Consider the following 21,533-nt stretch of genomic DNA (forward strand, 5'->3'; position numbering starts at 1 on the left):
TTAGTAACAAGTACTATTCATTTCAGCGACTCACCTTCATTACAATCAACGCCCATCCATCCAGCTTTACATCCAGAATCACATGACCCATTCACATGATCACATGATGAAATTCCCGCACAGTTTCTCTCAGAGCAAAGACTAGTACAGTTTGCGCCGTACTTTCCATTGGCACACTCTGTAAGACAGAACTGGAGAGTTTATAAGGCGTTTCTCTGCGTCCCACGTGACGTAATAATTGCAGTGACTTTTAATACCAATAAAGTGTCCACATTCTTTACCTCGTGTGCAGTCAACTTCTATCCAACCAGGAAGACATCCTGTGTCACATGCTCCAGTGTGACGGTCACACGGTGAATTTGGAGCTGAACACTTCCGCCGAGCATGTTTTCATGCAATTAGTGCCATAAGTAGTGCTGTCGCAAGCTGTAAAATATGGACAAGAAGTAACATATTTATTCATAAATTTGTAAGGCTTTTGACTTGTAAAGCATTCTAGGTAATCTGTTCAGGAAAGTGTGTGAAATGGGTCTGGAGTTGATGATGAGGCACCTCTTTGCATGAGTGATTGAGTAAGTTTAGTTTTACGCCGCACACAGCAATATTCCAGCTATATGGCAACGGTCTGTAAATAATCGAGTCTGGACCAGACAATCCAGTGATCAACAGCATGAGCATCGATCTGCGCAATTGGGAACCGATGACATCTTTACACGAGTCTAAAACTGATCCACAGTAAGGCCTCCAAAACAACCGCCGTTTATTAATCATTTTAATTAATCAAGGATAATCTAATGTCAGCGTCAACAATGGGGCGCGTATAGCTTGGTACGCATTCGAATCTAAAGTCTCCAGTACCACCTGCTGGAAATTATCAATACTGACAGTAGAATCGTCTCACCTGTGTCACATCTCTGCCCCTGCCACCCTGGTCTACAGTCTCCAGGACACAATCCAGTCCACCGATCACAGATTGGATCCAGGCAGTGACAGAACTTATTACACTTCACTCCATAGATTCCCGGGCCACAGACTGGTACATTGTCATGACGAAAAATGCACATTTAGACGTCATTGAGTGAGGGAGCAAAAAATGATATGTGGTAAAATTGGGTTTAACGTTGTGTTTAAAACAACATGTGGTTGTTTATTCAAAGTAACATCACTTACGATCTTTAAGCATCTTTCGATGTGACGCTGGACGAAGATAGAACCGCCGACATTTCATTCTCCGACAGTTCACCCAATACACTACAGAGGCGGTTTGGAGGGGAAAGAACACATATTGAAGAATGGATTGTAGAATACAGATATATAGCATAGGTGATTACGCATGATGTTTATATCTATGATCTGTAAATGCAGGAATGAATAGAAAGGAAAGTGTGGGAACATCTATGGCTGAACTCCCGGAAATGACACATGGCTTTGTCCTAATTAGCTGATTTCATTGATATATTTATAGGCCCATGGATCTTAAAATAAAACATGACAAAACTAGTTAACAGAAGTGGACAGTTTACATAGGTACACTTTTTCAATATATATCCTCCTATTATAACACCAACAAAGACGAAGTAGTACACATGGAACTCGGCCCTCATTTTGTCATTTGTCAAGCATTTTCTGTTATAGACCACAGAGTTAGCTTCAGAGTTGTAGGACTTGGTGATTCTAAAACAATATTGTTTTATTTCCAACAAAAATAACTGGCGCGTTGAGAAACGTCGACATGTTTAGCTTTATAAATAGATTCTAATTTGCTACTAATGGGTCATCCTCAGTGATTTTTTATTTTGCAGCGCCAGAATATGACTTTGAGTTCCATAACAAATGTCAAAGTAGTATCCAGATAGATATTTATAATGTACACTCTTCTACATAAGCAAGGGGGGAATGGCGCCATACATCCCTGTTTGGTAATGCAAATTTTGACAAATGTTGACTTTGCAACGTTAGAGAGAGTGAGTGGGTTAAAGCTTGAAGTCACGTGGGCATTTTTTCAGCCACATTGTGACTGCACTGTTATTACTTATTGACAACATAATTTCAGACCATGTAAAAACTGTCAACAAAAGACAGTAAAATAACCAGAGAATCGCAGATTAAAAACTAGTATTTGACAGTAAAAATATTACCTCTATTAACTGCACTTACCCAAAGGTAGGCCACCACAGTGGGGACCTTGGGGACTTGCAGTACTTCTGCTACCTGCACAGTACCCCAGGTGGATTTACGCCCTGCCTCTGGCAACTGTTGACTATGGACAGTTGAGCCAAACAGTTAGAAGTAACACATATGTTGCATTTAAAACCACGTAAAATGGCAAATCCTTTGAACGGAATTCGACATAAGTACCCTCTCAGGAGGTCAATTATTTTACACTACTTCAATCCCCGTTGAAGGTACAGTCACTAACAATCACAGTTATTTTGAAAATAGCCTTTGACATACGAGTGATTACGGGAAATATGTCCCTCATGAAACTAATGTTCAGTGAACATTAATTTCACTCGGGACATATTTCCCGTAATCCCTCGTACCTCATGGGTTATTCAATTTATTACCCATTTTGTATTTAAATCGAGAAACCAGCACTTATGAACTCAAAGCCGCAAAAACTCTTATTTAAGTGTTTACAACTAAATCAGCTGATCTGTATTAATGCGCGGATGAAACCAAACTGCTCGAGCTTAATGGAATCGCATTCGAACCACAATATAGTACCGTAGAAAACGGTATCAAAACAACACAATTCAAGAGTTTCAAAAATCGTTTGATAGCGATTTTATTGACCACAACCCGTTGTAAAGTTTAAGTTTATTTTCATTGAGTACAATCACATGTTCAATGTTTAGTCGAAGATCGCAGATGAGTCGATCTAGCCTTTTCGTGTCAGAAGGTGGGTGACTGTTGATAAAAAAAAGCAAAACACTGTAAATTGCTTTTAACGTTAACTTATAAAACAATGAAAATCTGCTAGGAAACAACAAAACACAGGAATGGTGAACCTGTTTTTAAGATACACAATTATACACAATTATGAACGTTCATAAACGTTCTGCTGAAACGGACTGTGACCTAGTTTGGGCTCGCGTCAGTGTCATTTTCAGGAACGATAACTCTAAATTTAGTTCGAGTCCGAGTCGACAACAGTTTTCGTTCGCGGCCCAAAAGTTTTCAGTATCATGGTCAAAAACAAGAACAAACCTCTCCAAAGTTTTTTTTTGATTTGGGGTCAAAACATCATCTTGCACTAAGTCATTTATGACGCTCTCAGGTAAGTGGGAACTTTGGCGAGATGCCGACTCACTCGATATCGTTTCCGGCAACACTTTCAGTCTTTACCTTGCGACTTCCCTTTATTATTATAGGATATTTATATAGGCACATGTCCACGCACTAGTGCATGCTCAAGGCGCTGGTATTTGTTTCCTTCGATCATTGGATGTCAGTCTCAACGGCACATCGTAATATCAATCTCAACTCCCTGGGGATCATACAGCTCTTACAGCCACAAGGCACACCTAGTTATTGCGGCTTTCTCATCTTTACGAGGTACCCATTCACAGCTGGGTGGACTGGGACACATAGTCAAATTACTTTGTCCAAGTTTTCTGTGGTGTTTGCAACTAGGTGTTTGCACGTATTCATGTGGCCACCATCTGGTCATATACCAACGGATTCGTGGGTTACTTTAAGTGCACGGTGTTGTGTACCGTACACTAGGGGCTGTGACAACACTGATAGGTTCTGCACACAAAGTTGATTCCAAGGGTTTTACACCCGGTCAAATTCTTCTAATTTAAAATCTCGAACCGCTGCGATTACATCCAATGAAAATGTACAAATATACGATTGACCGATCACCATCGAGAACCACTAAATATCAAAAAGATATTACACGGGATCTCCTCACCCGTATCTGTTATGATTAATCATTCTACCAGATTAAAATCACTGATTAATTGCAAAAAAGTTCAGTTAATTCAGTTGCTTTTATACACTCAATGATTAAAAGAGGACTTACCTTAAAAAGATCCTTTAGGCATGAAACTGTGAAATATCGATCCCTTGGAAAAATCAATAGTCAGGCAGGTCATGCTTGACTGTTATTTTTTTCATCACGAGGATGCAAAATGGAGAACCCTACTCGTGAGAATATATCTAGTATGGCCAATACGGCATCGTCTTAAAATGACCTCTTCAAATTTGGACTGACAACCCAAGTAAGTGTAACCAAAAGATGGTTTTATTGCATGTAATTGTCCACTTCTTCTGCGATTAGTCACGGATGTAACTTTTAATAACAGGTTTATAATCCCTGTAAGGTATCAGAGGTAGTGTCATCCATTTGTTAAGCGCGGCCTTAGCAGCAGAATCGGCCATTGTGTTACCAGTGATTTCAACATGGCTGGGTAACCAACTAAAGACGATGTTTATTATTCTATGATTTTTCGTAAAAGTGGATAGTGACAATAAATATTGTCGATGACTTGAAGACAGGTAAGGGAATCAGAAAATATATTGAACGACTGGGCATTTATATATTTAAGGTTTTGATTCTGCTGTGAATATTGAACTGTCATTTGGTAACCCGGATGATATGATTCTGGATCAAATGAGTTGCACTAGCAACATCCTTGGATCCATCAGTGAATTTACTTTTGTAAGTTCTGTAACTGCTTCGTGACTGATGGTTTTCTTACAGGTACGTTAGTTCATTTGAGTCTGATTTCCTTAGCTTGCTTAATGAAAGATCCACTCGAGCATTAACCATTTGCCATGGAGGAGTTGACAGTATTTGGGTAGGTGGGTTCGTCAGGTTAATTTTAACAGCAGAAATGTCAGGTGTTATTCTTATTGCTTGAGGTGGAATAAGTGAATGTTTTTGTTTCTTTTTTATAATAGAGATCCTCTTACGGAGGGTTAAAAACACTGTCAAAGGTTGGGTTTGACTGATTTGACAAAAGGTTTAGTGATGCATTTAAAAACAACTTTGTGCCGTTCTTTTATTGAGGGCTCATCAGCTTCGACATACAGACTATCGATGGGAGAGGAAGGACCCAAGACAAACCTTAGGCCTTGATGATGGATTGTATCCAGTAATTTGAAATTACTTTTACAGGGTCCACAATAGACGATGGAGCCATGTTCCAGCTTGGAATGATCTGTGTAGTTGTAACGGGGTTTTCTTATCACCTCCCCACTTTGAATTTGAGACAACTTTCACAAGTCAAGAGACTTAAAAAAATTGTTCTTTACATATTTAATGTGAGGTGGTAGAAATGTAAGATGTTTATAAAAAAAATACACCTAAGAATTTCGCCTCTTTAACAACTTCAATAGGAGTGCAATCTAAACTTAATTCCAGATCTTTATGGTGTTTATATTTTCAACAAAAATGGATGCAGATTATTTTAGATTGTGAAAATTTGAATCCATTTTCTAAGGACCATTTATGGATTTTATTTAAACATAGCTGCTGATGCCTTTCAACAGTGTTCATATTTTCCAAACGACAGGAAACACGAAAATCATCAACAAACTGCGATCCATCAATTGAATCATTTAAAACCTTAGCTAAACTGTTAATCTATGCACTAAATAGTGAGTGAGTGAGTTAATATTTAACGTCACATCGGCAATATCTCGGCCATATCGTGACGAAAACAATATATAAAATAAAAAGTGAAAACATTTTGAAGATTAAAACCTGTCGACGATGGACAGTAAAAATACTAGAAACTCACAGATATGAATATGAAATAAGCGAGCAAAGCTAAAACATTCCAATTAAAGAAGACAATACAACATAAAACACGGGCTTTAGATCGCCAACAACTGAAGGTAGATCACCATACTAGGAACCATGGGGACTTAAATTACTTTTGCTACCTGCATGGACCCTAGTTGGATTTACACCATCCCTTCAACCGCTGGCGATGGTAGGAAGGTTTAACCGAAATTTAAAATCACAAAAATACTACGATTAAAAAGTATGGTTGAGAAAAATTGAGTTGGAAAGATTTAGGGACTTCTCAGGAGGACAATAATTTTACGCTACTTCAACCCCTTTTGAGGACACAGCCACTAAAAATCTAAGTTGATAATCTGAACAACCAATTATAAAACTTTATCTATTTACAAAACAGATTAATCAAAATTCATGTAACAAATCTATCTCTTTAAAAAAAATCAATGATTAAATGGTAATTAACTTTATTAAAAAGGTCCTTTACTGTTTTGACATTGAAATATGTATCCTCTATGATGGAGAATTCAACCCAGTCAAGCAGGACATGCTTGACCGTGGTTCTCTCATCACAAGGGATACAAAACGGACGATCTGCACCTTTTAATAGGTATTTGTGAGTATAACGTGTATGGCCCATGCGACATCGTCGCATAATGACCTCCTCAAATCTGGACCGACAACCCAAGTAGGTGTAACCAATATAAGGTTTTATTTCATGTAATTTGTTAATACCCACTTGGGTGTCCCACTTCTTCTGCATCAGATCACGGATGTAGGTTCTAATGCTAGCTTTGTAATCAGAGTATTGAATAGGAAGTTGTGTCACAGATTTATTGAGTGCTGCCTTGGCAGCAAGATCAGCCATTGTATTCCCAGAAATGCCAACATGGCTGGGTAACCAACAAAAAGACGATGTCGCATTGGCCAGTAGCAAGCTCATTATATTTCTAATAAAAGTGGATGTTTACAAGAAAGATTTTTAATAGCCTGAAGGCACGAAAGAGAATCTGAAAAGATGATATATTGTTTATGTTTAGGATGTCTTTGAATGTATTTAAGAGCCGTTAATATGGCGTTTGCTTCCGCTGTAAAAATAGAGCTGTAATCTGGTATTCTAGAAGATATTGTTTTGGATCCAATGACAGTGTCACATGCCACCGCGCCACCATCCTTGGACCCATCTGTAAATAACGATTTGTATGTATTATGTTTTAGTTTTAATTGATTATATTCTTGTTTATATTGTAATTCATTAGTTACAGATTTCTTAAACTTTGTCAGATTTAGGTCAACTTCAGGCCTCACCATTTGCCAAGGAAGAGCAGAAAGAAGACGGGAAGGAGATATATTTTCCAGCTCAATGCCGGTAGCAGAAAACAATGGTGTAATTCTTAAACCAAGAGGTGGAACAAGAGAAGGCTTTTTGTTGTACAAATCCTCATAAAGAGGATTTAAGACACAGTTAAATGCAGGGTTAGACTCGCTAGAATAAAGTTTTGTTATATACTGCAAGGACAATTTTATACGGCGTTGTGTAAGAGATGGTTCATCGGCCTCGACGTAGAGGCTGTCAACAGGAGAAGTTCTAAAGGATCCAAGACAAAGTCTTAGACCTTGGTGATGGACAGAATCTAATAGTTTTAAATTGCTTTTGCAGGCTCCACCATATACGATGGAGCCATAATCAAGTTTGGAACGGACCAATGATCGATATAAGTGTAGGAGAGTGGCTTGATCCCCTCTCCACTTAGAATTTGAAACAACTTTCAACAAGTCAAGTGCCTTCAAGCATTTAGTTTTAAGGGATTTAATAAGCGGCAGAAACGTTAAATGAGAGTCAAAAATTAAACCCAAGAACTTGGCCTCCTTAACAACTGTGATGGGAGTTCCATTAAGAAACAGTTCCGGGTCTTTATGCGGTTTATATTTTCTACAAAAATGTATACAAATAGTTTTGGATTTAGAAAATTTAAAACCGTTTTCAAGACACCATTTTTTATTTTATTTAAACACAGATGCAGTTGCCGTTCAATAGTATGCATATTTTTACCACGACAAGAAATATTAAAATCATCCACAAAAAGTGATCCATCAATTGAATCATGGATAAACTGTTGATCTTAATACTAAATAAAGTGACAGACAAAATACTACCTTGTGGGACACCCTGATCCTGATTGTAATGGTCAGATAGTATAGAACCCACACGGGCTTGAAATATTGTTTTAAAGTATTTTTGCTTCCCAAAGTACATTTGTTGTTACCATATTTCACTGTGCAAAACATCATCGTTATCATCATCATCATCATACAAACATCATCATCATATGTACACCATCATATAAATATCATCGTCATCATCATCATCATCATACAGACATGTATATTCAAGGGTTAATGCGTTACAAGGATTTACATATTGAATTCACTGTAGTATACCTGCTGTCTTTACACACACTAATATGTATACACATGTTCACATATACTGTCAAACTGTGTTATACTTACATAACATCAAAATTGGTATACATTTATAATTGGTATGTATTTAGCAAAAGGTGTATGGAAGGAGGACCAAAAAGCATAGAATTTTACTGGGTTGTCAATAGAATGATGTATATTTGGTCACTTTATAGTAGTTGAGTATTTCACTTTGAAGCTGTTTAAAATCTGGCTTTATATCATTTAAGCTTATTTTATATACTGTATATTTCACAATTAAAACACCAGATGGGTTGTTGTTTTTTCCTTTGAAACCAAAGATAATATTTTCGTGCGACAAGATTATACATCCTTCAGACAGTATAGCAAGCCAGTCAGATTCTTCCTTCCATACTTTCAAAGTATAACGACATTCGCACAATAAATGTATGATTGTTTCAGGAACAGATTCACAGAATGAGCACAGTGGAGAGTCCTTGTAAATCATCAAATATAACTTAGATTTAGACATTAAAATCTTGTGAGTGATCTTGGCGGAGGTCTGTAAATAATCGAGTCTGGACCAGACAATCCAGTGATCAACAGCAAGATCATCAATCTGCGCAATTGAGAACCGATGACCTGTGTCAACCAAGTCAGCGAGCCTGACCTCCCGATCCCGTTAGTCGCCTCTTACGACAAGCATGGGTTACTGAAGGCACATTCTAACCAGGACCTTCACGGATGTGTCCATTAAGATCGCCCGTGATGAGACATGGCTTCGGAAGTTGATCATATCGGAAATTTGAAGATTTGATTGTTGAATATTAGAAGAAGAAGGAGAAGGTATATACAAGTTGCACAATGTCAGACGAACAGCAACAGTTTAAAGATCGCGTATGTATCGCCGGGAGGGGAAAAGGAATGATAATCACTATACCGTCTTAAGTTAAAGTTATCAGTATTTTTAAAACATACCTCTTGGAGACACAATGCTGACGTTTGAAGATCTTGTATGAGTAATTTTATTTCATTGAAGTTTTTCCTCGGTCCTCTGCAATGTCACTGAATTAGATCGGTCAACTGATTCATGGTGGTTTAATTGGAGTGAGTCCACGTGGATGTGAGGAGGAACGATTTCTACGCCCGTCCAATGAGGACAGAGTAACCTCCATATCTGGAGGTCCAAATGTGTTCTATGTTGGAACTTCAGAAGTTGAAGGGACAGTAGGTTGTTTGTCTCTATTTAATTTCTTTCCTTTCTTCTGTTTTGAATTATCACTGACTGGTTTAGAAAAAGACGTTTCAGATTGCTCATGGTGGTGTTTGAGAAGCAGACGTAGATTGTGTGACTTTGGGAGTAATCTGAAGGGCTGGAGCTGATGGAATAGGTTTATCTAATTTTACCCATGCTTTTAAACGTAGAATATTTGTTAGTTTAAATTATGGCTAAATTTCCCTACCATCGCCGCCGGCTGAGGAGATCCAGATAGGGTCCATGCAGGCAGCAAAGGCACTGTAAGTCCCCATGGTCCCTAGTATGGTGATATACCTTCACTTGCTGGCGATTTTTAACCCGATTTTATATTGTATTATCCAAAATGATTTAACATTTTACACTGAACACAAACTAGTTTTATTCAATTTGTGATAATCTAGTCGCCATACTGTCTTGATAGTCTTTTTTTTAATTACGTATAAGTATATTTATTCTTAGTAAATAACTTTTGGTCGTCACGATATGGCTGAAACATTGTCGATGTGACGTTAAATAAAAATGTGACGTGGAGCACGGAGGTGGAGTGGTTAGCATGTTGGCCTCTCACGCCAAAGGCCCGGTTTCGAATCCCGGTGGAGACACCAACATTTGTGACCTGGGTGTGATACTGTGTTGTGTCCCTGGGCAAGGCACTTCGTCCACATTGCACTCCGTCCACCCAGCTGTTCAAAATGGGTACCTGAGAAGTGGATGTACGGACCTATACGGTCGCGCGAAGCGCTTAGTAGCAGCTTTGAAAGTACAATTCTGTCTGGGTAATAATGTAACGCCAGAGAGCAGCATCGTGTTGGATTCTAGGCGCAAAAATCAGCATTATTAGGTCTTCAGACGAAAGTCTGGAAGACCTACTGTTATTATCCGAATATTATTCCTCTTCTTATTATTATTTGTACAAATTTTGTGACACCTCTCCTGACCTAACCGCTGAGTCGATTTTCGTGAAACTTTCGGGGATGATAGCCTGTGTGCTGAAATTGAGACATAGTCGAAAAATCCAAACTTCCTGCTTCCGGTAAGGGCAGACAACCCAAAATGTCAAAATCTTTACACCTCAATATCTCCAAAACTATAAGAGATAAATGGACCAGATTTTCACTCAATGTAGACAACACCACTCCCCAACGATTTAACACATAGCAAAAGTTGGCCGGCAGATCAAATTTTCCGCAATTTTGAAAAAACTGAAACTTTTGCCGTTTTCCGCGTTTTAACGGTGCCTGTCTTTAAAAATCCTCTTCTCCAGAACGGCATATAGTACAATCGCGTTCGATACAACGTTGGAAAGCCTATACTCTGGACACCTTAATTTGTTCAAGGCATGTCGATATCTCGAACTGTTTTGGAGTTATTGCCCTTGGAAGTCGGTCAATTTTTCTAAGACGCATTTTCATTGGGTTAAAAAAAAGGTCACAACTCTGCGAAAAATCAATGGATTTTGCTAAGTACCAACCTGTAGGTAATTGAATGGGAAACATTTTTGCTTCACATCATGGTTATGTAAAAATCAATAATTACGTCACCATAACGACACAAACACAACCTTCGCGATTTGTCACATTTCCGCACATTTCTGCTCCTGAACGGCAAATAGTACAATAGTGTTCTATATATCGTTAAGCCCACACTCCGGACTACTTAGTTTGTTCAACGCCTGTCGATATCTTCAATGGTGTCGGAGTTATTGCCCTCGGAAGTTGGTCAATTTTGGCAAAAACGCATTTTTATAGGGTTCACAGCTCTGCAAAAACACCATGGATTTCCTTTTTGAAGGTACCAAACTGTAGATAATGAAATGTGGAACATTCTTGCGTCACATCGTTATTATGTAAAAGTCAATAATTACGCCACAACTACGCCACAAACAGGGAGGGATATTAGGATTTCGCATTTTTTCAGTTGTGAGATAGCTGTATGAAGCGTCGTAAAATCTGGCATCTATCACCGCAACTTTCTATTGCCCACAGAAATAGTTCACTCTTTAACAGGCCGTAACTCCGTTGTTCTGAGGTCTACAGTCAAAACAATTAGTGTTCTGGAATTGCCAGGATGTGATCTCTCCAGCAGTTTGCTTACCAGACTGACTGTGACAGGAATACGCTTGACTTTCTGACCACAACAAAATCTACAATATTTACCAGTAATCTCTTTTAGTATATGTCTGTAAATATTGCTGTATTATTTTGCTTTGTTTGACTGTGTCTTCCTGTTTGTTTTTCTGCAGTTTGTGAATTTTCCGTTTGTGTCAGCAGCATTGAATCAATGCCAAATTAATTTAAAAAACACTGTAATGGACGCTCCAGCTGGCGTCCAAAGAAATAGGAGAAGTAAAGGTAGCCACGGGGAGTGTATGGGGAAGTCTGAAAACCGCCAGTATTGCCCAGGAAACAATCTTAGTTATTATTATTATGTTTTACAGATTAAAGATAATATGCAGCAGAGAGGGTTCGGGTGATCCTGGCACAGTCAGGCTGGTAAGGCTCATCATCAGCTCAGGGCCCTTGCCCCCTCTACACGCAGCCCAGACAGCGAATGGGACTTCTCCCAGGAAACACTGCCTAGTCGAACCCACCAAGAACTTTCCGGAGAATATGAAGGCTCCCCAACACTGCAGCCTTCTGCATTACCCAGAGTGTCAGAAGGGCTGTACTCCCGGTGGAGAACCCGGGCACTCTCTTGATCTGCGCCAAGAGATCAGGAGGTACCAAACCAAGGGCACCGAGAACAATGGGGAGCCTGACGACAGTGTACTTTGGGTGCAAGCGAGACATTTCAAAGGCGAGGTCTGCATATTTATCATGCTTTTCCTGAATCTTGCCAATCACATTGGTGTCAAAAGGGACAGAAAATTCAATGATATATATAAATTCATTGGCTTTATGAAAAAGGACTTATTATTATATTTATTCACTCACTCTGAGTTGATAGAGTCAACATTCTTATGGCCAGAAGGTATGAAATGTTGTTTTGACATTTGATTTTCGATATCTGTGATGCCCGTTGATACACGGGACAGGACCTGGATGAAGCGGAATTACTTATTGGTGTCATAAACCTGGCCAAGCATATAATTCAATATCTAAAATATTTAAATGACCTGTGTAAGGACAGACGCGGGGCGATCAACAACAGATCCAGTTAGTTTAACAAAATGGAGAAGAAAAACTCTAAATATACACAAACATTTAATTCTGTCACACATGATACCCTTGTGAATCCTGAGGTCCTCTCGTTGATCTATTTTCTATAAACTAAATGTCACAAACCCGGAGATGTTGAAACTTGTTCCAGCTGTTATTAAAGTCCAGTTATTAAACACCATTCAATACCAGCGTTTTGTTATTAAAAGAGGGTGATCTTCAGCCGGAAAGTAATGATAGAAATCATGAAACATGCATGCAAATTGATTACCACAAATAAGAAACAACCATTTCAATTACCAAGTTAGATATAAATGAAAACATCCTTTCAACGCTGCCACATCCCCTGGATATGGTTAATAATGGTTTACCAAATGCTTAGAATTTATTGCAGAACGGAACTTACAACGATTTTGTTGTAGGTCAATAAACTCACGTGTATCACCAATAAACGACTTACCATAGATCTCCACCTCACAGATGTTCAGTGCACTAGCATAGTCATCACTTCCTCCACCCCCCGGGTTCCTGATGGTGACGTATCTGCCGGTACCGTTACACGTCACGTCAGTTGGGTTGGGAGTATTTGATGGACTCGGGAGGGTGGAGCAGATGTTGGAGGTGTCGTTGTTCAGATAGATTCTGGAGTTGGCATTTCTCGAGTAATCTTGAGTAAAACAAATATTGTTTCAGATCATGTTACACAATCATATTGTGTCAAGAAGTTGCGTTTAGCTTATATATAAGATCACAAAACTATATTCATGCAATGAAATAATACCGTAATTGAGGGGATCCAATATAAAACGTATGCTATAGAGCAGAAGGGGTTTAGAACAGTTGCAAATTAACAGCACATAGAAACTCAGGAATCATCTGGATGCACATGCACGATATCCTGTGTTGATTTGTGATTCGTTCACTGAACCAGACATAATATGTACCCACAGTAAACGTCCTAAGCCTCAGAGTTGTTAATACATCACCAATACATTCCGTAGCTGTATAGCAACTCCTGTATATCAAGGCCTATTATCTACACATTAAGACACTCACAGGGTATAGAAAGTTACTGCGTCTGTGTTTGTCGTAAGTGTCAAACAAAGCCAGGATGCAACCATATTGTGTAAATAAATAAATAATATACTGCAATCCAAAAGAAAACAAAATACAGTAACTGCTAAGTATCTCCAAGCAGATGCAAGTCTTGGCGAGCTAAACACATACTGTCAAATACAACATATTTACCATTACAAACTACACTCGTAATAATGTTTAACAATGTTGAGGAATGAATATGTAATACAAACATGAGTCCAGTGATACACTAAAACAACATGGAAATAGATATGATTGGATATAATACAAACACGAGGAGGCCAGTGATCGAAACGACATGTTAATTGTATTATGTATTCATTCCTCAACATTGTTAAACATTGTTATACGTATTTACTTTGTACCTCGTGTGTGTATGTATATATATGTATGTATGTATGTATGTATGTATGTATACATGTATGTATGTATGTATGTATGTATGTATGCATGCATGCATGCATGCGTGTGAGTGTGCGTGCATGTATGCATGTTTGTATGTATACTCCTTCACACTCCCTACCATTCCCCTTAAGGAGCAACCATAAACCCCGAAACGTCGTGGAATTCACAATAAAGAAGTTGACATCCATAAATCTTGCTTTTCTCATGCATTTTACTACTAAATGCCTTCAAAGATTTTACCATTGCTACAGTTCAATAACAAGCGTATTATGAAACTATGCCTGGTCGGATAGAGCAATACCAGCCTATTGCACATGTCTGAGCATCACTCTCTGTTGTCTACCACCCTTTTCGTGTTTTGATGTACTCTAATGACAGAATAGAATTCAGTACGGTGTCTAAGGTGAGCCAAAAGTGATACATACATTACGATCTAAGGGGGTATTCGGAAATCACATCGTTCTCACTCAGATCACGATGCCTGGATACCTACACTTATGTCTACTGTAGATCCTGATGTCATACAGCTGGAAGTCCCGGCCCAGATCAACTGTCCAGTCTGACGGAGATCCACCAGCGTGGAAACAGGTTCTACCATCACCACGTATGTCACTGTCTCCATCCACAGCCTTTGATGCAGGCCAGTCTCCAAACACTGATGTTGCTGATGCTGTCTTGTTCAGGGCAATATTTTCTGTGAAGTACAATAATCATGTAACGTCACTGCCCCCAATCTATCGCCTGACGGGTACCAGTCTCCGTACACTACAGATGTTGTTGATGCTGCCTTATTCTGTGCAATGTAGGACAATAATCATCTCACAAAAGTCCATACATATCCCAGTATGTGATAATGGTGGAAAGGAATCCATTAATCCCCAACATTTTAAACATTGCATATTTTCAAATCTAGTTTTGTCATTGGGTTAAAATAAACATAACTGGCTGTTGTTTTCAATGCGTTTGTATACGTTTTTAGAAATTGCAAAATATTTTACTGCACCTATTGGTGCATGGGTTCAAACGTTCCCTGGTTTTATCGGGTATATTTTGAACAAGTGACGTTTTCCTTGAAAATTCATATCATTTCCCTCTATTAAGATTTATACATTATCATAAATTCAATTTTAGCCAGGTTGTGGTGGATTTTATCAATTCATTTAAGCATCAAAAAGCAATTTGTCATGTGGTCAATAGTACACCCATCGTCTTCAACTGTCATCGTCAAGTGGAGTGATAAATATAGAAGCATCAGCACAATCGTCTTCTTCAATGTTTCATGCACACTTTACATTCTACAAAGATTACACTTTAATCATGGTGTTTCATAATAATACTGTGTTCAATTCATTTATCTGAAAACGCCAGTGCCATTCCGTTGTCTGGCAAACATGAATTAGGATATGTTTCCATTTTAGGTCGTGTTATCACTAAAAAACAAAGTTTCTTTCAGCTTTTTTACTTGATATTGGTACATGAAAACCTCGGGGACTTCAATGCTATGCACCCTTTGCACATTTTAATTATTCTTGCACAAATAAAGAATTGTTTAAGTAAATTACACAGTTGAGAATATTTACATGGAAAACGTAGACATTTAGGGTAGATAGTTTTCAAAATTTAACACTGAATTTGCTGAATGTCTCAAATCTGCCGCCATTTTATTTTTTCACACATGTCCACATGTTTACTATGTTCAAGATCAGATTGTGTATGTATACCATGCTGAAGACAGATTATTAAGCTTCACTGATGTGAAGCTGTATTTTGGTTTCCTGGATCATTCCACTTTATTTTTACAAAGGTATTACAAAGGTAGTTGTTGGTGCAGTCAACCATACCATATGTTGTTTTAACCCTTATAACTAGTGGGACGTATCACTAATCGGAGGACGCCGTCCAAATCTCCTGACACCGACTCTGGTGGAATAACTCCCAAACAACTAGTTCATCTTTGCATACTACTGTTTCTCTAGCAGCTCAGCAATATATCACAAAAAGTATTTGAAAGTATTGTTTTTAGGATAACTAAAACTTTCCACCTCACTAGGGTGCATGGGGGTTAATGTGTGAGAAAGGGTTAACATGCATGGTGAGGGTAGTATACTGTCGGTCACAACCCTACAAACTAACTTTTGTACAACAAATATTTTATACGCGTCAGTTAAGGAATTATAGTGCAGTTTATAATGGTTTGTAAGAAGAGGAAGTGTGTGTATGTGTCACTCACGTTTCTGGCAAAGACCGGCTTCCTTTCTCCATCCCAGATCACAAGAACCAGAACAGGCACCTGTAGTCTCGTCACATGATGTCCCGCAGTGACAGGAGTAGCTACAGGAGTCTCCAAACCATCCTGGTTGACAGGAACCTGTAGGGATACACAGAGAGGTAAGATTCAACACTGATAATAAGATAAACTGAACCAGTGGGATATACCACTGGACACGAGAGTGAGAGAGTGAGTTTAGTTTTACACCGCTTTAGGAATATTCCAGGAATATCACTGCGGGGAACATCAGAAATGGGCTTCATACATGTAGGGAATCGAACCTCCTAAAAGTAAACAGTTCATCATATTTTCCTACTCTCTTTCTTGCCTTAAGACTATTGAAATCTTTTTTGTAAACATCCATTTTTAATTGAAATAATTGAATTATATAATGATCTCGCTACTGGCCAATACGACATCGTCCTCTGTTGGTTACCCAGCCACGCTTGAATTTCTGGTAACACAATGGCCGATTTTGCCGCTAATGCAGCACTTTACAAATCTGCGACACCACTTCTTATTCCATACTCTGATTACACAGCTACCATTAGATCGTATGTCCATGATGTGATGCAGAAGAGGTGAGAAACTGTATTGATTTTACTATCACAAGGGATAACTTTTTCAAATCACCACTATGAAGGATATTTTTAATAGTATCAAAGCTCATTTAGTTATTGCTTTTTTATGGAAAAATGATTTTATTCATAAATATTGAGAAATACAGGGATATCTTATAGACAGGTAACACAGGAACAGTGACTGTCCTTTGAAATGGAGGTACCCTTGACGGGCGTTGAAGTTCTATAAGTTTATAGTTGCCTTGAGAGGGTATGTAAGCCCACTTCAATCATAGAATATTCACAGCTACCATCGTTTTTCATCGTAAAATATTTTAGTTTTTGTATAAAATATTTTAGTTTTCAGACAAATGGCTAACATTACCTACAATCCCTAGCAGCAGAGGGGATGGTATAAATCCAGCTAGGAAACCGTGCAGGAAGCAGAAGAATTGTCCCCTCGGTATGGTAGCCGAACTTCTGTTGCTAGCGATCTCTTGCCACTTTTTATCTCGTATCGTTAATTTTTAGTATATTATTTTATTTTTCTTTAATCTAGTTTCAACAAATCAGTGCTAATTTTACTGTCCTTCGTTGACAGGGTTTTATCAATTATATGTGTTTATCATGAATTTCAAACTAGTTTTAGTCACGATATGGCTGAAATATTGCCGATGTGACTTAAAATTTTAACTAACTCACTTCTATGCATGCATGTGACGTTCGACTCACTGTCTCTTTGTAAGACTGACTCCCAACAGGGCTTGCAGGGTAGCTTCTGTCAAGGACACGAGCCGTCAGCCATGACGACGCATCGGGGCTCGGAAATATTATTGTTAATTATAAATTACATGCACTCGTTACAGAATATTACATGCGCGTTTTGAATAAATATGGGGTGTTGTCTGCTTTCATGAATGTATCGTTGAATATCTGATTACTTACTCATTGCCCGCGACCTGTCGGTTTCTCATATGAGTGTTGACAGTGTTTGCAGAGCATTAATGAACAACACACGTCACTCTTTTGTGAACAGGTCACATGCAACCAAAAAATCAAACATAATTAAAACACAATTATCACTTCTTCATGACATATAATATGCATTGCTGATTATGAAAAAACAAATAAACAAAATTATAAGCGTATAATCGCAAATCAAAAGTGCAATATTTTGTACTTGGGTTTACCTCCCTCGAAACGAAGCAGCCGGGATACCGAACCCAGTCAGAGCGGGTGGGTGTGCACTCAAGTGTAACGGCTGGTTCATTAGCAGCTGCCGCCTTCACGGCTGGCTCATGGTGTGTGTGTAGAGATGTTGGGTTTTGTAAATACATGCTCATTTTTTTGTGTATAACATTTTGCAATCAACAGACATCATAACATGTCATGTGTTCAAGTATCACACCTGCCTTTCTGTGTAATTACATAATGTGACAGAGACCGAACTCGGGCCATAAATCAATGCGTTTTGTTTATGGTGTATAGCCTGATTGGTGTTAAGTTCAAATTGCATGTGGTCAGTGATCGCAGTTGTGTATTGAATATTGTCATTAGCAGACAGGCAGGCAGACACACAGGTGTCAATAAAACAAGACATTGAGTTTTGTCTGTGACAACGACATATCTATATCACAGTTAGAAATTGTGTCAACGCTAAATAATGACATTGCTTTTAAGTATCGAACTGAGAAAGTGACGCGGTAAGAAGAACGTGTGGTGAAATAGACAATTGAAATTATATAAACAGTTTATTTACTGTCATAACATATAAAAAGCTCGCGCCTGTGAGATATCAACAAAACATTAGAAAAATAGCTCACACCAAAGCCTTCACCGAGTATTCACCCGACAACCCGCTTCCAAGCTGCGCGAACCTATTTACTTGCGCACGTGCTATGAGCGCAGCCCAGCTGTTGAAACCCGTATTCCCCAGAAAAGTCTGGGGAAAATTAGTGAAACGTTTGAACTCCGATTTCGCGCGGTTTTTTTCATTGCGTTATTTTTCAACTTTATAAGTTGAATTTGCATTTTTGACGATTTGTTTCGCTATGTCCATACCGAAACGTATCAGAATCTGCAAAGTTGTGTTTTACGTTGCATGTGACCTTTAAGCTTTTCACATGCGTTATCCCTATCACATTCCCCAAAACCATGAAATCCATTTCAGACTGGGCAGAGGGACTTCAGGAGAATTGCTCTACGCAGAGATATAGTGAGACGCAGGGCTTTGATCAACGTTGAGGAAAGTATCAACAGGTCGCACTCACTACTTTTCCTCCTACTCATTCATGTGACTCACGGACCCGTTGTAAGGCTGACAACAATGTTAACAGGATGGCTTCCTCGTCAACCCTGACAATGTGTCAATGAGGGCTCTGAAATAGCATTTACATGAGCTCGTAACAGAATATAGTATGTGATGTTGTGTATATCGTGCCGGTTTTAGATTCAATGTATTGTATTAAACCTGTGCCTTGATTCGTTCTGATGGTTCATTAAAGACGACCTTTTGTTTTTGGTTGAAATTGCTGTGGCCAATTGCACTTTCTGCGTTGTCACCTTTAGAAAACAACAAGAAGCATTATTTTAAACCATATCGGGATATAGCGACAATGTTGCATCTTAGCCAATCGTGATAGTGTTGTGCCTGACAGTGTCTCAATGTTTCATATGGGTTTCTTTCCTATATTTTGTAAGTTTCAAACATCAGTGACATCAACTGTTTGAGAGTCATTCTAGAAGTTGTAAGCAATAGTCTTTATAGATGATAAACTTCTTTATTGTACAATAGCGACATTTCGGTATATATATTTATACCGTTTTCAAACATGAAACGTCGCTATTGTACAATTAAGAAGTTGATCATCCATAAAGATTTGTCATTCCCGTCAGTGACACAACTGATGTTGGATGCAGTTTCCTGTTTTGACTTGTACGTTGTGATCCCATGTTTTGGAGGATGAAGAACTGACCTGCCTTTATATGTGTATGTCACGGTTGGGTTCATCACCATTAGGTAGTGATGTGGAATCGTTTTATTAAATTGTATTATTTATTATTTTTATTTATGATATTATATTTGTATAGTGCCAATATCCAGCTCTGTTGCTCACGGTCTCTATGTTTGTTCCCTCGACCCTCAATCATTGGATTTCAATCTCAACGGCACAACGTATTTTCAATCTCAACTCCTTGGGGAGGATACTATTGGGACACACAGTCACACTACTTTGTCCAAGTTTACTTGGTATTTGCACGTATTCATGTGACCACCATCTGGTCACTACCAAAGGAGTCGTGGGTTCTTTTAAGTGCACATGGTTGTCACAACACTGAAAGAGTCTGCAGGTTTTTGCACCCGGTCACAGATAGGTTCGATTCCGGCACCTCCAAGCCCGCTGGATCACTAGCCTAGGGTCTAAGATCGCTCGCCAAGCGCGCCCCATTCAAACCTTAAATTTGAGATCAGTATCATCCGCATGAACAATACATTCAAAGATGAGACATATGTTAATGACAGGACCCTGAGGACTGACCTTAGGATCTTGGGGTGCCCGGACACATGCACGCACGCACACACGCACACACGCACACGCGCACACCTGCGTAGACAGTAGGGCTGACATAATCTACTGGTTGGCCGGACAGGGATGGCAGAGTCCAACCCTCAGGCAGACAAGGGATGAAAGATGGAACCCTGAGATGATGAGGCGTTGATGGCGTTGGAAGGGATGACAACACTGTGTTTTACTTAATAACAATTATAACCCGGATCTTCATGAAGATTGGGGTATGTATGATAGATCATATGGCACCATTCCATGTATTACAGACAGGAAAAACAGGAATGGATAGCAGCCCTTATCATTTAACTCCTGTGACGAAAGGGCAGTTGTGTCTCCTCAAAACGGCTCAAAACAATTCAAGCAAAACAGACAAGGTAAAATTCTTGTAAAATACAATGATGTGATTTCACATGTATCTGTTAGGTTCGACTTTTAGAAATGGGCACAGAGTATCTTTGAGGACACAATTCATTACTCCGTTAATGGTTATTGTTTATGCCGATGTATATGTTGGTCTTGATCCCAATACAATATCTTAGAGTTTGAACGTCAATATTGTTGTTTTTTCTACGATGGACCTTGCTTTCCTATATAGAAATAACCAGTAAACTACAGTCATTACTAACCAGAGGGCCACATTACAGACAAGGCATATCACTGCTAACTGGGAATTAAATATAGTATTGTAACATACCAATATACTCACCCACCGTCCCCTGAATCGATCCCACTAACACCGACAGAACGAGTATCCTGACACCCGCCATGTTGAGCAACCAGTAAGTGAAATACCCAGTCAAACTGTGCTAAACGTTACGCTCAATGCACACCACATCTATTGTGTCGTGTATGTGCACCTTCACAAATGGAGTAAGACAATACTTAAGTTGTCAGTTTTGGAATGTATGTGAAGTCAACACGGGGTTTAAGCAAGAGAGTCGCATAAACGTTTCCGATTCAAACAAGATATGAAGCAACACGTCTCTCGTTTCGAGCACCCTGGTGTCTCTTGAACCACGTTGTTTGTCACTAAAGGC

General features: G+C 38.9%; 1 protein-coding gene across 2 annotated transcripts in view; it reads right to left on the reverse strand.

The window, feature by feature from the left end:
* LOC124274485 (receptor-type tyrosine-protein phosphatase epsilon-like) overlaps positions 1-21,278 on the reverse strand; it is a 70,429-nt gene extending 49,151 nt beyond the window's left edge. The window contains exons 1-4 of one of the 2 annotated variants that reach the window (XM_046709844.1): positions 21,191-21,278; positions 16,329-16,466; positions 14,592-14,792; positions 13,056-13,262 (exon numbers count right to left, since the gene is read on the reverse strand). In XM_046709844.1, coding sequence (XP_046565800.1) covers positions 13,056-13,262; positions 14,592-14,792; positions 16,329-16,466; positions 21,191-21,263 — 619 coding nt within the window. In that variant the 5' untranslated portion in view covers positions 21,264-21,278. Of the gene's footprint in view, positions 1-13,055; positions 13,263-14,591; positions 14,793-16,328; positions 16,467-21,190 lie in introns of those variants that run through there. The other variant, XM_046709846.1, reaches the window with a different exon arrangement.
* Positions 21,279-21,533: the final 255 nt, after the last annotated feature.

This window comes from Haliotis rubra, unplaced genomic scaffold, assembly GCF_003918875.1.
Source record: "Haliotis rubra isolate DU_JTF1 unplaced genomic scaffold, ASM391887v1 Scf191, whole genome shotgun sequence".
Taxonomy (NCBI): domain Eukaryota; kingdom Metazoa; phylum Mollusca; class Gastropoda; order Lepetellida; family Haliotidae; genus Haliotis; species Haliotis rubra.